This window comes from Diabrotica virgifera, chromosome 2 (assembly GCF_917563875.1).
Source record: "Diabrotica virgifera virgifera chromosome 2, PGI_DIABVI_V3a".
Classification (NCBI taxonomy): domain Eukaryota; kingdom Metazoa; phylum Arthropoda; class Insecta; order Coleoptera; family Chrysomelidae; genus Diabrotica; species Diabrotica virgifera.
Genome location: NC_065444.1, coordinates 246,629,450 through 246,646,818, shown reverse-complemented (window position 1 = coordinate 246,646,818; position 17,369 = coordinate 246,629,450). Strand labels below are relative to the sequence as shown.

The following is a 17,369-nucleotide window of genomic DNA, read 5'->3' as shown; positions in this document are numbered from 1 at the left end:
ATCTATATCCTATAGATATCCAGTGGATAGTGGATAGTATCCATATAAAGTGGATCTAGTTCTTTTGAGGCATCATCAAGGCACGTCAATTGTGTGTATGTCGCCACAACATAAATGCTCGTTTTATATGCAATGATGATGCTGCTAAATATCTCGATTTTTATGTTAATATCACATATTGGCTAATTTGCATGCGTAGAAGCCGAGTTACGATCGATACAGCGCCGAAAAATAGTTGACTGTGTGATGTCGCGCCTCATAGCGCGCCATTAGAATATCGATATCTTGACCAAAAATAAACTTACGAACATTTTCTTAAGCTCAAATTATTTCTTTTGAGTTCTTCTATCATTATTGGTAATTAAAGTATAAATGTTTACAGCTCAAATTTACTTGAAACCCTTATAAACAAATTAATATACAATTTTTTTAAGAAAATTGTAACTTCAAACGGGTATAATTTTAAAACAAATGAAGATAAAGTAATTTAACAAACTCTGTTTGAAAGCCTATTAATGAAGCTTTAAAATGAGACCTTCTAAGGCTCATTAGCATGCGTAGAAGTCGAGTTACGATCGATTAAGCTTCGAAAAATACTTATTTTGCAATTTGCAATTTGCATTGTGCACTAATTTTACAATATCTTGAGTTGTAATTGTTGGATTTAAGTTTAGTAAACGTTTTTTTCTTCGTTTTTGATTAATTAACAAATTTTATTTGAAACATTCTTTTTTATCTCTATTAGTTTATGAGCCAGAGTCTTATAAACAATTTATAAACAATTAAATTGTTTATAACAATTTTTTGACCACTGGGATCGAAATCCACCCTCGAAATTCGTAATCAGCAGCCAAAAATCTATAAGAAACCGTTGAGTTTATCCATCAGAATTGAAAAGGACACGGTGACCCCTCTGGCGCCTAGACTATAATGTTTTTTAGATAATCAATACTTTCAGTAAGTCATCGAGATATTTTTTTGCATTAAAATATTTAACAAAAACAAAAATTACCACTAAAATGTTAAACCCATCTATCAGGCGGTTAGTTAGTGTTTACATCATTGATTTAAGATGTTAGTACTTAAGGGTTAAGGCTCATAATGCAAGGTAAAATTAAGGGTAAAAGATCCATAGGAAGATAAAGAATTTCTTGGCTGAGAAACCTACGAGAGTGGTAGTTGCAGCTCAGTAGATCTTTTCGGAGCTGCCGCCAATAAGGTATGGATAGCTGTGATGAAAGCCAACCTCCAATAAGAGAAGGAAGCTTCTTAAAAAAGCAAAGAACAGAAAAAATAGTATTAACATAATTAACATCTATCAATCAATCTAAATCAATCAAAATTGTGACTAAAAGACCTCATTTAAACCCAAAAAGGAATGTTAAAAATTGTTGGAGTGATTTTTCACCCCAACATTTGTAAGTTTCGCTCTCTGAGGGCCTTTCCACAAGTTTTTAACTAAAAATATTTGCATTGAAAACTTATTTATCTCTTCTCATGTCCTACACAGAGGTTGACAGAGTGGTAGAAGTCAGCGAAGAATACGGACTGGACTGTACATAAGCACAAAAAAAGACAATTTGTGGTAAAAACAAAAGCCCAACAGCGCCAAGAAAGCATAACAGTACATGGAGAACAAATTAAAAAAGTGGAAAAATAGGTATAAATATCAGGGTACAATAATTAATGAAAATAATGAATACCTACACAGAAGAGATTAAAGCAAGAATAGAACAGGCAAGAAATGCTTTCAACAAATTGAAAAAGTATTCTGTAACAGGGATATTACAATTTCTTTAAAGATAAGACTTCTGAGATGTTACATGTTCTCTGTATTGTTTTATGGGTTGGAAGCTTGGACATTAAAGAAAGATGTTTCGGACAGAATATAAGCCTTCGAGTTATGGGCCTACAGAAGGATATTAAGAATAATTTGGCTGGATAGTCACGAATGTTGAGGTGTTGAAAATAGAGGTTTTGAATACAATTACTTAAAGTTAGAAAACTACAATATCTGGGACATGTCACGAGGTATACAGGGTATAAGCAGTCCTGGAAGAAGACGCATCTCCCAGTGAAACAATTTGAGAGCCAACTGCACTTCTGCTGATCTCTTTAGGACAGCAGTATCGAAAGTGCAAATTGCCATGGTGATTCACAGGCCAACAATGAAAAAACTTTTTTGATAAAATTACCTCTACCTTATGTATTTTCGTGTGCTTCCAAAAATCATATTAAAAATGCTGTATCACCCACCATTCTTGCTCAGTTTTTTAGGCAGGAAGGGGATTTGATCTACTGATATGATATTGGTGGTCTAATGAATGAGTTTGTTATTGAGTATAATAAGGATGATCGGAGGCTTTTTATAGACTCTTCAAAAACTAGTTTAAAAGCTGTACTCTTACACAACGGAAACACTTATGCTTCACTTCCTATTGCTCATTCATCATTCAGTCCATATGAAAGAAACATATGAAAATCTTGACACAATTCTACAGAAAATCAGCTATGCGCTATGCAACTCACAATTGGATGATCCATGGAGATTTAAAAATTGTTTACATGCTACTACTCAACAAAAGGGATTTACAAAGTTTCCATGTTTTATTTGTGAATGGTACAGTAGAGCAAGAGATAAACACTGGTCCACAAAACAATGGCCAGTAAGAAATGTTTTAAAACCTGGCGAAAAGAACATTTTGTGCAAAACTTTGGTAGATCTGAAAAAGATCCTCCTTCCACCTCTACAGATCAAGTTAGGCTTAATGAAACAGTTTGTCAAGGCCCTGCCTAAAAATGAAACTTGAGTACTTGAAACCCATCTATCAGAAGCCAAATTGAAAAAAGGTTTGTTGGACCAGATATTTGTAAAATGATGTTCGATTCCATCTTTGAATCCAAGATGCCTACTAAGGAAAAAAGAAGCTTGGATTGCATGCAAAAAAAGTTGTAATCACGTTTTAGGTACCTAATGTGAAAGACCCTAACTACGAGTAGCTAATTTGTTAGGTAAGTTTAAAGATTTGGGATGTCTAATGAGCCTCAAAATCCACTTTTTGCATAACCATCTTGACTTTTTCCCTGAAAATCTGGGTGATGTCAGTGAAGAACAAGGCGAACGATTCCACCAGGATATCAACGTGATGGAGAAACGATACCAGGTACGTTGGAACACCAACATGATGGGTGATTACTATTGGTCAATTCATCTAACAACAGAGTGCCTCGCTTAGGAGAAAAAGCTATTTGAGAAGTTTGACAGAAAAAAGAGAAAGAAAATACAAAAGCATTGACTCCTGAAATGATTGTACAGACCTATACTATTACAAGATAATAATTGGATAAAAGGTATTATTCCAATAATGTATCATTTTAATGTATTTAGGTATTTTGTCTTATTCAAATTATTATATTGTAGAATAGACTAGTGTTATATTGTGGGAAAACTGTGGGTGATACGTAAAATCTAATTTCAGATTCTTTTTTAATGCCCAAAAACACATTGGAGTCACATAAATTTATAAGAAAAGTTTTATAAATCTTTTTTTTTTGTTGGCCTGTAATTGACCTTCTTAGACGAGATGGCACATGTAGAAGAAGATGTCCCACACTAAATATCTGCCTTCTAATAAATGACCATTAAATTATAAATTATCACCACCAGCAAATCTCAAAAGTTACAACTTCGAACACATGCGAAATGAATCCAGATATGCCCTCCTACAAGCCATCCTGCAATGAAAAATATTTGGAAAGAATCTCAGAACATGGTTCAACACAACATCTGTGCAGCTTTTCCACGATGTTTCAGATACGATGAAGATTGCCATCATGATCATCAACATTCCTCAGGGATAGACACATCAAGTAGAATAAATTTTCAGCAGTATCAGCCTCAAACCGAGTAGAAGGAAGAACACTAGATTCAGAATCACATATGAAGAGTTTTTTACAGTTTTATCCATATATTAATCCTGAAGACCATCTACAGTCATGTCAGTTTACCATAGTGACCCCAAAAAATGGGATTGCTGACCCAGATTAGCAGCATCAATAAAACTGTTTTAAGGCAAGTGCATATCACACCTATATTCTTTTCAGGTACCTAAACTTTTGAATGTACTCTTACAGGGCATAAGAATCTTAGCAGCCCTAATTTGACTAAGACAGTTCAAGTTTGATGGAAGAAATTTCTCCTTGGCCAACAAAATCTCCAGACCTGATTTTAAATAGAATATTTATATAAGTATAACTGGAAATATAAATGTAACTAATAGCCGGGTAGACACTGTTATGTGTGAAATTTTAAATAGTTTCAAAGAAAACCAAAGTTTTTTATCAGTTTAAGAAAGTTTTAAGTGGTCATTGCAATAGAATTAATTTAAAAATACTTTCATCAAACGAGAGCCTATAAATAGTAATAATGATTAATAAAACTTTAATAGGACATTATTGGTTGAGCATGGGTTCAAATAAATTAAGTAAGTCTACAAGATTATAGGACATAACCTAACAAACAGTCACTGACCTTTTCTTTGGCCCTTCCTGCATGTTTTTGAACAGATTTAGCCAATAAACTACCGCGACTTTCCGCCATAACTTATAATTTATATTTTTAAACACTGTCCCAGTTTGTCACAATTCACACACAATTTTTTTACAAAAATTCCCGTGATGTAAGTCTCTCCCTCTCGCAACACTACACTTCACAAGTTTACTTTTAGATCGGTAGATCCTGCTGGCTGACTGGAGCTGTATCTGTGCAACGCAGCTCTTTCTCTTTTTAGATCACTTGCCACCCGTCAGTCGGAATCTGTGCCTGTGCCTGCCTCGGACTGAAGCAAGAAGCAAGTGTAGGTAAATGAAACAGCGAAACAGGTGGTAAATCATATGGTTCGAAATCTAAACTTCTGATGGGATTCTAACAATTTCTTCCGATAGAAACCTACATTTTTTTGTATTCAAAAATACACCAGTAGATGGCTCTGCGTGAAAAGATATCTCTGGTATATGCAACATTTTATGCATATGGTTTAGGAGCAAACTTTTTCTTATTAGTTCATAGTGTGAGGTCGCCCCAGTACCAGTATGAAAGGTACATTCCATGTCAAATCACTCAGGCAAAAAATTTTGGATCTCCGATTTGTCTGAAAATTGGTATATAGCTTCTGCGGGACGTAAAAATAAGATATTTAAAGTCAAAAAATCTTCTTCTTTTTTTCTCAAAATGTTATTTTATGCGATTTTACAGTGATTTGGTGTTTATTTAAACAAATTTGCATTTTCTGTCGTAAAGTATCAATGAAAAACATAATATTTTAATAGAAAGGACTCAAAAATGTCATTATATGGCATTATAACAAGTTATTTTGAATCAAAACAAGTTTTTGATCAAATTTTATAGTGTAAAAAACCTTAAAATACCGTTTTTTACATTTTCCTCCATTCCCAAAATATATCATCATCGATTTGGCTGAAAATTTGCCCACAGATAGCCAAAAGATAGGACTTTAAGTGGTTAGAAGGATTTAAATTATATTACAGTACCAAAAAAGTTACATGCAGTAATATCAGACTCAAAAGTAGGATTAGTCCAGTCGGGATAGCATTTGACCTTGAATGCCGAGCTACTCAAAATTTTATTTTTCTCATCTTAAGAGAGTCAACAGTAGCCTAAATTTAAAATCACGAATGAATTCCTCCGTTACGTTAGCCGCCATCTTGATTTTAAAGCAGAATCTGTTTTGCTCAATATCTCCGCCATTTTTAACTTTTCGGCAAAAATGATAGGAACTGAAATTGTTCCAAATAAATCGTATTTACAATTATTACAATTTCATCTTAACAATTTTTTTCGTGAGGTCGATAATTTCGAGTTAATTGTACTTACAGTAGACGCCTATATTTTTGACTGTAATATTGCATGTAACTTATTGGTATTGTAATATAATTCAAATCCTTATCACCACTTAAAGTAACATGTTTTGTCTATCTGTGGGAAAATTTTCAGCCAAATCGGTTATGATGTATTTTGGGAATGGAGAAAAATGTAAAAAACGGTATTTTAACGTTTTCTACACTATAAAATTTGATCAAAAGCTTGTTTTGAATCAAAGTAACTTGTTATAATATCATATAATGACATTTTTGAGTCCCTTTTATTAAAATATTATGTTTTCCATCGATACTTTACGATAGAAAATGCAAATTTGTATAAATAAACACCAAATCACTGTAAAATCGCATAAAATAACATTTTGAGAAAAAAAGAAGAAGAAGATTTTTTGACCTTAAATCTTATTTTTACGTCCCGCAGAGGCTATATACCAATTTTCAGACAAATCGGAGGTCCAAAATTTTTTTTGCTCCAAAATTGAGTGATTTGAAATGGAATGACCCGAAAATTTTCTAATTCGGTTTCTTTGCGGATTCCATGTTCAAAAATGTCCCCTTTAAACAAATTAGAAGGATGTCAGAAATTTTTGGGCAGAAATTGTTTGAACATTTTTTATAACATAGCTATTAATATTTTTGATGGTTTTAAAACAAAGTTTTTGCTTTGAAAATATTGTTTTCACCCAATTTTGAAAAAATGTGAAAACTTTGAATTGTCCACGTCCGTCTGTCTGTTTGTCTGTAATCACAACTCCTCCGTCAATATACCAGATATAATGACAAGTGAGGTGTCAAATGAAAGCTTATAATCCAAGGATGGTACTAAAGGTGAGAAATTTTACCTAGGCTGTATTACCGTCGGTCTGTCTGACCGCGAATATAACTCCTCCGTCCTTATACCAGCTAGAATGGCAAATGAGGTGTCAAATGAAAGCTTATAATCCAAGGATGGTATAAATGTGAGAAACTTGACATAGGACTTCCGGTTTTAGAGTTGCAACCGTAAGGGTACTGTTTTAAAGTCACCGAAATAGTATAAGCGATATATCATTCGAGGTGCCTTAGCAAGATGAGAACAAATGTAAAATTTTGGTTTTTATATCATTTCCGGTTAAGTAGTTCTAACCAGAAGTGCCGTTATAGTCGCAGAAATATTACATGTAACACACCAATCGATGCGTATTGAAAAGTTGAGTTTGAATCTTTAGTTCCGGTTTTGAAGTCATTTCTGTTTAAACAATGTTTAAACAAAATTAGTAAAATCGTATATCGATCGACGCAAAGTTACACGAAGCGTTCAAATATCGACTTCCAGTTCTACTTTCGATTACTTTGGGTGAAAACCTAGGACTTGCGAAGTTCAATTACTTGTTTTTATAAGGTTTTTGAAAAAAAAAACGGAAAATATTGATTTCCCAAAAATCTGTACGCTGTAAAAAAATAGTGCTCACTGTAGATGAGATGATGTTGAGCAAAAATGTTTGTTAGTACTTTTTATGTAGAATGAACCGTTCTCTAAGAAACAATGCTTGAAGGGACCGGCAATTTTGAATGTCAGTATTTTTTAACTAAAATTTGTATCAACTTAACGGTAAAAAGTCAATATCTTTTGATCAGAGTCTCCTATCGACAAAAATCCAAATGCGTTCTAAAAGATGAAGAGTGCAGATTTCGTGTGCAATTTTTGCGTTTTGTCATAACTGAAGTTAGTTTCTATAAAACTGTTAAATAAATAAACGTTGCACGGTTTTGGCCATTTTTTCGATTCTCGTGAGATCAATAGAATTTATCACATCCATTAACCGGTCGCTATCGAATTTTGGAATTTCTATTCTCCCTCTCCTATGGCGCTACAGCCCAAGTCTGACCCTGTCCTCCTCCAAGTATTGTGAAGGGTAGTTCTTCTAAGACGACAGACCCAGTAAAACACAGGTTAAAACAAAATAAATATATTCAGTCTAATTATTTACAAAATAAATAAAAATAATATATCTCATTATATCCGTCGCAGCGAAGTCCTCCTCCGGGTAGAAGTCTGGAAAAGAAGAACAAAATTAACAATGTTATTCAAATATATACATTTATCGGAGGCTCGCTCACTACGCTTGCCTTCGTTTACTTATGAGCCGCAAATCACTTCACTACGGTGCACCTTGCGGCTCGAGTTGGCCTGCCTAAGCTTGCGAATCACGTCAGTGAGCACCTCGCTACTCAGGTCACCCGTGTTGAGCTGGCCCCCCCCACTTGCAAAAATTAAAAAACAAATAGCCCTGATTTATGAGCTATTTATGAGCTCTCATATTCCGCAAACTAAAAATTTTGAGCTCGTTCCACTGAGCAGGAATTTAATACCCTAGTGGGGGGGGGCTGAGTCAGCCCCCCCCCCACTACTTAAAAATAGGAATATTGAATCGGTTTTTGCGGCAGAATTACGAGCTATTTATGAGCTCTTGAAATTATATAGTTTCGATTTTTGAGCTCATCCCCTTCACCCCCAAACAACCCTTTCATTGATTTAACTTAAGAGAAAGATGCTGAGAAAACTTAAAATATATCGTATTGCGGATATAATTCCTATAGCTTATATACTCTAAGAATAAACTATTAAATCAAGGGCATTTCGATTATTGAGCTACAACCCCTTCGCAAGAAAACCACCCTATCTTCCCGGCTTACGAGAAAGTTGTACTTAAAATGCGTTAAACTAATTATTTGGCGACTACATATCATTTAATAATTTATAAGCTTCCAAATTACGCGCATTTTGATCAGTAATTTGCAATTTATTTTGTATAGTGCAGTCACTGAAGGTAAAAATCAACGATTACCTTCAAGTTCGGTGAACCTTCATCGATTTTCACGAAAATTGGTCAGTGGTTAGAGGATACGTCAAGAAACAAAGGTGACATGGTACCACCTTGCGCCTTTACCCTGAGGGTGGATACCGCCCCTTCTCGTGGGTGAAAATTATTTTATAAAAAATAACTGCACAAATCAATAAAAGAACAAATTAAAAGCAAAATTTATTATATAAAGTTAATAAAATAAGTCAATACTTTTTAAGTTATTAAAGATCAAAGATTTTAATTATTTGTGAAAAAAATGCATGTTTTGAAGAGGTTTTTTGTAAATCACTGAAAAACTGTAAGTTTTTACAAAAAAGTTAATAGTAGTTTAATTCGTATAGCTTATATTCTAAGAATAAACTCTTAAATCACGCACCTTTCGATTATATAGCTACAACCCCTTCGCAAGAAAACGACCCCATTTTCCCGGCTTAATAGAGAGTTGTTCTTAAAATAATTTAAATTGATTATTTGGCGACTACATATCGTTTAATAATTTATTAGCTTCAAGCAGTCAATGAAGGTAAAAATCAGCTATTACCTTCGATTTGACACGAATTGACAATAACAACTTGGGGTTTTAGCCTGGGGTATATGTCACCCCTTCTCGGGAGTGAAAATTACTTTATTAAAAATAACCCCACAAATCGAGAGAGGGACAAATTGTAAGCAAAATTTGTTATATAATGTGATTAAAATAAATCAATACTTTTTGAGTTATTAAAGATCAAATATTTTAATTTTTGGAAAGAAAATGCATGCTTTATAGCGATTTTTCATAAATGACTCAAAAACTGTAAGTTTTTACAAAAAAGTTACAACTTAAAAAGTATTGACTTATTTTATTAACTTTATATAATAAATTTTGCTTTTAATTTGTTCTTTTATTGATTTGTGCAGTTATTTTTTATAAAGTAATTTTCACCCTCGAGAAGGGGCGGTATCCACCCTCAGGGTAAAGGCGCAAGGTGGTACCATGTCACCTTTGTTTCTTGACGTATCCTCTAACCACTGACCAATTTTCGTGAAAATCGATGAAGGTTCACCGAAATTGAAGGTAATCGTTGATTTTTACCTTCAGTGACTGCACTATACAAAATAAATTGCAATTTACTGATCTAAATGCGCGTAATTTGGAAGCTTATAAATTATTAAATGATATGTAGTCGCCAAATAATTAGTTTAACGCATTTTAAGTACAACTTTCTCTTAAGCCGGGAAGATAGGGTGGTTTTCTTGCGAAGGGGTTGTAGCTCAATAATCGAAATGCCCTTGATTTAATAGTTTATTCTTAGAGTATATAAGTTATAGGAATTATATCCGCAATACGATATATTTTAAGTTTTCTCAGCATCTTTCTTTTAAGTTAAATCAATTAAAGGGTTGTTTGGGGGTGAAGGGGATGAGCTCAAAAATCGAAACTATATAATTTCAAGAGCTCATAAATAGCTCGTAATTCTGCCGCAAAAACCGATTCAATATTCCTATTTTTAAGTAGTGGGGGGGCTGACTCAGCCCCCCCCCCCCACTAGGGTATTAAATTCCTGCTCAGTGGAACGAGCTCAAAATTTTTAGTTTGCGGAATATGAGAGCTCATAAATAGCTCATAAATCAGGACTATTTGTTTTTTAATTTTTGCAAGTGGGGGGGGGGGCAGCTCAACACGGGTACTCAGGTCGGCCTGCCTAGCTCACCTCGTTTGGCTGGTTGTGGAGCCCAGAACTGTCGTTTCAGGACTGTCGGATCTCTGCTTGCGGCTCTCTTGAATATCCTACCAAGTATGGGATCGTTACCGCGAACGATACTATTATTAGTATCCAGATTTAGCCATATGACACACACTCCATTTAAGGGGAAAATTCACTCATCCCAGTTATCTATGGTATCTAAAGGATTGAGTTCTAGTAGGCAGTAGTAATAGGTATTGTTTGAGTAGGTACTTTCCATTCTCCATTGTCTTCGTATTTGAATTTCAAGATCTCTATACTTGGCGATTTTTCAGTTGTATTTAACATGTAAATTGTTGTTAGGAATCGCAACATATATTACATCTTTCAATCTTCGCCTATCCACTGCTGGACATAGGTCTCCCTCATAATTTTCCATCTGTTCCGATCTTGTGCCTCTTGCATCCAATTCTTATGGCAATGTTTTAGATCGTCAGTCCAACGTGTTGATACACGACCTCTTCTTCGGTAAGCATCATCTCTTGGTCTCGTTGTTTATCAAAAAAGGTTTTTTTAACTGCGTATTGAACAAAAACACAAATATGTAACAGTAAAAATGATTTATTGAAATTCAACAAAAACTATAGTGTTGCGTAAATACATCTTTAATATTTAGCCTTGGTGTGCCTTGGTCATTAGATTGTCAAATTTAACTTTTTGTGGTGCATGTTTGTCAATTCTTTATAACATTATTATTATAATAATATATTTGAAAATGAATTTAATAGAACAAAGACAAATTATTTAAGTTTATTCATCTCAGTCTTTAGCTGACTCAGTTTGGTGAGGCACAGATCTCTCCAGTTTCTTCTTTCCTGCAAAATAAGAAATATGTCTATATTTCATAATATCTTAACAAATACGGAACATTAAGAAAGATAATTAGAAACATTAGGAACATTAGAAATGTACGAGCAAACTTAAGAAAGACATTAAAGATAGGCACCTGGAATACTCGCAGCTTATTTGAAGCCGGGAAGCTGGCTAACCTAACTCAAGAAATGTGCAGAATCGATCTAGATATCCTGGGATCTCAGAAACCTGGTGGCCTGGATCCGGTAAATGCACCACAGAGAGCGGAACATTCTTTTACTCAGGCAATGACGACCGCAATCATAAAAAAGGCGTCGGGATTATGATAAGTAAAAAATTGATGAGAGCTGTCACAGAGTTTGTACCATATTCCGACCGCACAGCCTTGGTAAAACTTAAAGCGAAGCCAAATAATCTCAACATCATACAGGTCTATGCACCAACTTCAGATGCAGCAGATGAAGAGGTGGAAAATTTTTATAGTGAAATCAAAGAATTGCTTAAATTGACAAAGAAACATGATGTTAACATAATAATTATGTTGTCCCATAATTATTATGGGAGATTTTAATTCCAAAATAGGGAAAGGCAGCTTTGAAGACGTAGTTGGACCTTATGGTCTTGGAACAAGGAACGAAAGGGGTGACCGACTTGTACAATTTTGTCAGGAAGAAAACATGAGAGTTACCAACACATGTTCCAACTCCACCCCCGTCGCCTTTATACTTGGAAATCTCCAGCCGATAGAGCTCAGAACATAATAAGAAATCAGATACGACTTCATTCTCATCAACGGTAGATTCATCACAACTGTCAAAAGAGCTTGCACATATCCTGGAGCAGATGTGCCTTCTGACCATGTACTTTTAGTGGCCGTCATAAAGATCGCTCTTCATGAAAAAACAAGCCTGAAACTTAACAACAGATCGCATTGGATAAACTGAAAGATCCAATGATACAAGCAGAAATAAGTAATGAAATAAACACACAAATTCAAATATTGACGAAAAACATTACCGAAGATCTAACACCAACATGGAATACGATTACAAGTGCTGTAACAGACATCATGAAAAGCAACTTGGGGTACAAACCAAAGAAAAAGAAGCAAAAATGGATGACAGAAGAAATACTATTACTAATGGATGAACGACGACGACACAAGAATGACCCAGATGGCAGCAATATGTATAAAAACATTAACAGGCAAATAAAAGCAAAGATAAGAATAGCAAAAAATGAATGGCTTAAGCAACAATGTATCAATCTAGAACATTTACAACGACAGCACGACGATCGGAATTTACATAAAAAGCTTAAGGAGTCTGCTAGAATATACAGAAAACGAAGACCAACTATTATAGTTAATCAGGATAACCAGGTAGTGCTAGGTGAAAAAGAGAACATTCATATATGGGAAAACTATATCCAGGAGCTCTTTCATGACGAAAGACCCATGAGTGAAGTTTATACAGGCGACCAGCTGACTGGCCCTTCAATCACTAAAGAGGAAATAGAAAAGGCAATATTATATTCAAAAAACAATAAGGCACCTGGACCTGATGAAATCCCTTCAGAAATACTCAAACTACTAGATGAAAGGGGAATTTCAGCACTACATAAAATATTTAATTTTATTTATGAAACTGGCTGCTATCCTCAGCAGTGGTTGCTCTCCACATTTATTCCCCTACCCAAAAAAGTCAATGCAAGAAGATGTGAGGATCACAGACTCATTAGCCTGATGAGTCACACTTTAAAAATATTCTTAAAAATACTACATCAAAGATTATACAAAAAATGTGAATGGGACATCAGTGATTCTCAGTTTGGGTTTAGGCAAGGTTTGGGAACAAGAGAAGCAATAGTAGCAACACAGGTGTTGGTCCAAAATTGTTACGATCAGAGAAAGGACGTATTCCTGTGCTTTTTAGACTACGAGAAAGCGTTTGGTCGTGTCCAACATCACAAGTTAATGCAGATCCTCAAGAAGCTTGATATAGACCAAAAAGACATAAGATGCATTGAAAACTTGTACTGGTATCAGGCAGCACAATTAAAAATAGACAATTCTATATCCAAATCCATACATACAAGAAGGGGTGTTCGGCAGGGATGTGTGCTTTCCCCTCTTTTATTTAACATTTATTCGGAATCCATATTTCAAGAGTCTTTGGAAGATGCAGAGATGGGAATCAAAGTGAATGGAGTATTGATCAACAACATACGATATGCTGATGATGCTGTCTTAATTTGCGACAACATAGCAGATCTTCAACAACTTGTCACTATAATCGGAGAATACAGTAAGCGAATGGGGTTAGAGATTAATACCAAAAAGACCAAATTCATGATCATCTCCAGAAACTTGGATGCATTTGAAAACTCCACCATAACACTGAATACTAAGTCCATTGAGAGAGTGAGCAAATTCAAATACCTAGGAACGTGGCTTTTTGAAGACTGGGCATCGGACAGGGAAGTAAAATGTCGCATTGAGCAATCTCGACAAGCTTTCGTAAAATTCAGGAAGGTACTGACCTGCTCAGAGTTCGACCTTACACTATGTGTGGTCGGTGCTGCTATATGGCATAGAGGGCTGGACACTCAAAACGAGGGATATAAACAGATAGAAGCCTTCGAAATGTGGCTTTATCGCCGTATCCTAAAGATACTATGGACGGCGAAAGTCACAAATGTGGATGTACTTAAAAGAATCAACCAAGAACGTCAGCTTTTCGAAAACATCAAGAAAAGAAAAACGGCGTATTTGGGTCACATCATGCGAAACGAAAAATACCAGTTCCTTCAACTTATAATCCAGGGTAAAATTGAAGGCAAGAGAGGAATAGGACGCAAGAAAATGTCCTGGCTCCGAAATATAAGGCAATGGACAGGGATTAACGACATACAATATCTGATACACATTGCAAGAAACAGAGAGTTAATGGAAAATGTGATCGCCAACATCCATTAGTGGATTTGCATTTGAAGAAGAAGAAGAAAGATAAAGAAAAGAAAAAGACATACTAAACAATATGAAGGAAATAAAAATCGCGGATGACTTATCGACAAAACAACTTATCTAGTTTTGGACACATACAAAGAATGTATGAACAAAGAATACCAAAGGAAATACTAAAATGGCAACCCGAAGGAAAAAGAAAACGAGGGTAGACCGAGAAAAGATTGAAGCGAAGGAATAGAAAAAGATCTGAGAGAAAGAAGCATAGAAGAGAACCTATGCTGCCCTGTTAAGGTAAAAGACAGTAAGTGACATTTTTGTCAAAAATGAGATTAATGTATCCTACCTAAGTAGTAACTGCTCTTACTTTTACAAATGGGTTGGTGAACATTTATAAGGTTTGTTCCAACATGAACTTTTGGACGGTCCAGAAACCGTCACGAAACTACTTGTACCGTTTGTTGTGCGCATGTTCGTAATTGTATTGCCCAGTTATCGTCCCATGACGGTAATCATATATTTGTCATTTTTGTTGGTGACAGCTTGTGTGCTTAGTCGATCAAAGGCTCAAAAACTTTAAAGAATTAAATCCTAGTGCGCAAGTCAGTCCAACCAGCACATTATGCATTTGCCCGATTACTGAAATGATCATCACGAAACCGTCACCGAAAGATCACAATTCTTGTTGGAACAGTGGGAAGGACGATCCGATGACGATCATATTTCTGTTGGAACGGATTTTGTTTACTGCGCAGAAGCGTTACCGTTTCGTAACGGTTCTCGGTCGTTCAACTTATACCAGAACTACCAATGGCAAAGTAACTAACAAAGTAACTCTCAATGTGATGGTAACGGGCAGTATCCAACGTAATAAATAACTAATTACTGCTGTTTGCCTACACAGAGATCGGGAACATAATTTTTAATGTGAATTTAAATGGCAGTATCTACTTAGTAAAGCAGATAATGCTATTTTCCTTCACATTTGTATTCAAAGTTTGTATTATTATCATGACATAAGGCAGTATCTTCTCAGATACTGCCATTTAAAGATCACCTGATTTAACATCCGTTAAAATGAACACATGACAGAAAATAAACTAGAAATTCCTAGTGAATTACGCGATAATTGTAGAGGTGTCCCTACGCAAAAGAAACAAGGTATAATTTCGCAACTGAGCCCTCTCATACCTGAAAAGAGACGGCATTTTTGACTTGCATTAAAAGAAGATGACGTAGAAGACTTAATAAATTTCGAATAGTTTTTTCAATATTATGTAATAAATTAAGACTTTTTTCTTTTTCTAATGTGAATTACATTTGATTACACTACCGCTTTATTCTGCATTTTTGTTTTATTTTTAAAACCGATATTTACATAAAGCTGACAATTCTACATTTTTGCTTAAGAAAACAACTTCATTATTAGGGCAAAAAGCAGTAACTGCTGAATTTTCAGCCAAAAAACAAGTAACACAATTATTTGATCTGTCAAAAATTAATGCATATTTTTTAATGTTTTTAACGTTGTTCTGCTTAAAAATTAAAGAAATAATAAATTGTATGAAAGAAAAAATCTTAAATTACAAATAACTCAAAACCATTATTTTGGCACTTGCTGCTTTTTACCTTATCACGGCAGTATGGGATGGATGAAGTGGCGATAAAAACTCGGAAAACGGCGGAAAACGTTATAAACCGACATATAGTAGTAGTAGTAGTAGTAGTAGATAGAAATATTACCTGTAGTTTATCTAATGGAACATCAGCTTCCAGCTGCTTTGCAATTTCAAGAACATGTGGTCCCTCGAATTTCGGTGTTGGTTTAAAATCTTTGCTGACAGCGTAGATAGTATCACCATATCGCTTACAGTAGTTGACAAAACCTTGTTCGTTTAAGTGAGTGGTTTCTAAAGTACCCAAAAAGGCATATCTCATACCCAAACCTTCAGACATGACTTTGTCGACGTCTTTTACGTCCAAAACTCCTTCAGTTACTAGATGCCAGGCTTCATTAAGGACGGCGTACCTAAAAATGAGACAAAGATTTCATTAAGAAATAATTTTTTCATATATAATATATATTATTAAGGTTTCCATATTTTTCAAAAATAAAACAGAAAATATTAAGACAAAAATCAAATCACCGACCAACAGAAATCGCAACACCCTGTATATTGTATATTAAGCATTAGATGTAAGAAAGTGTTTTTCGGAATAAGTGAATCGTATTCGGTTTAAAGACATTCCCCGAAAATAATAAAACAATATATTGGTTTTTCTACCGTTTAGTTAGATAGACATTTGTAAACATTTGACGTTGAACTTTCTACTGTACGGCATACCACAAAACAAATGAAAAGATTATACAATAGAGTAGGTTTAGTAAACAGTCGTTTGAGAGTAAGTAGTTATGGTTCATTCCGCCAACATTCGACTGTTTTGGATTATCGCGACAACGAATATTTCAGTGTGCAACCTAAGAAATACGAAAGTAAATGGCTATAATAATTATTCCAATAAACAGCAATGTAATTTACATTTTATTTTCGTTCTTCATATTTTGCATAATAAAATATTCGTTGTCGAAATAATCCAACACAGTCGTATATTCGTGGAATAGGGTATATTCTTTTTTTCGGTAGAAATTGAAAAGGTCAATTATGTATTTACTAAGAATGACTTACGGATTATTAGATAGTAGAAAGTTGGTTTTTTTAGGAGAAGACGGTAAAATTTGTTTGGATAAAGACAGGTCCTGATTGCTGAAAAATAATGAAGTGGGAGATTTAATGATTTGGATGGAGTTTTTCCATGAGAGGAGAGGGCATTGTGAATTAAATACCGCGGGAGAGCACTACAGTTTCTGCTGAGACGACGTTGATAATTTGCCAAGTTTTGAAAAAACTATAAGTTGTGAAAAGTTGTATTTGTGTGTGGTGGAAGGAGTTCCAACTGTGGTAGCAGACAGAAGAAATAACTGACATGCTGTAAATAATAAACAGATGTATAGTTTGATACTGGACCAAGTCGATTAGTTGAGATATCCTTGTGTCTGGAGAGAAAGGGGTTGATTCATGTAGTCAAGATTTGGAGCAGAGGAATTGGCAGGAGTATTCG

The 17,369-nt window shown here is 34.7% G+C and overlaps 2 protein-coding genes across 5 annotated transcripts in view; both read right to left on the bottom strand.

The window, feature by feature from the left end:
* The window catches only part of LOC114326748 (myc box-dependent-interacting protein 1), a 288,862-nt gene extending 284,009 nt beyond the window's left edge, over nt 1-4,853 (bottom strand). Inside the window, exon 1 of one of the 2 annotated variants that reach the window (XM_028275178.2) lies at nt 4,532-4,853. In XM_028275178.2, the coding sequence (XP_028130979.1) occupies nt 4,532-4,600 (69 nt within the window). In that variant the 5' untranslated portion in view covers nt 4,601-4,853. The remainder of the gene's footprint in view (nt 1-4,531) is intronic. The other variant, XM_028275179.2, reaches the window with a different exon arrangement.
* Nucleotides 4,854-11,016: 6,163 nt separating this feature from the next.
* LOC114326749 (lambda-crystallin homolog) overlaps nt 11,017-17,369 on the bottom strand; it is a 593,088-nt gene continuing 586,735 nt past the window's right edge. For all 3 annotated transcript variants that reach the window (XM_050643140.1, XM_050643139.1, XM_028275180.2), the window contains 2 exons: nt 15,993-16,278; nt 11,017-11,286 (listed from right to left, as the gene is read on the bottom strand). In XM_050643140.1, the coding sequence (XP_050499097.1) occupies nt 11,212-11,286; nt 15,993-16,278 (361 nt within the window). In that variant the 3' untranslated portion in view covers nt 11,017-11,211. The remainder of the gene's footprint in view (nt 11,287-15,992; nt 16,279-17,369) is intronic.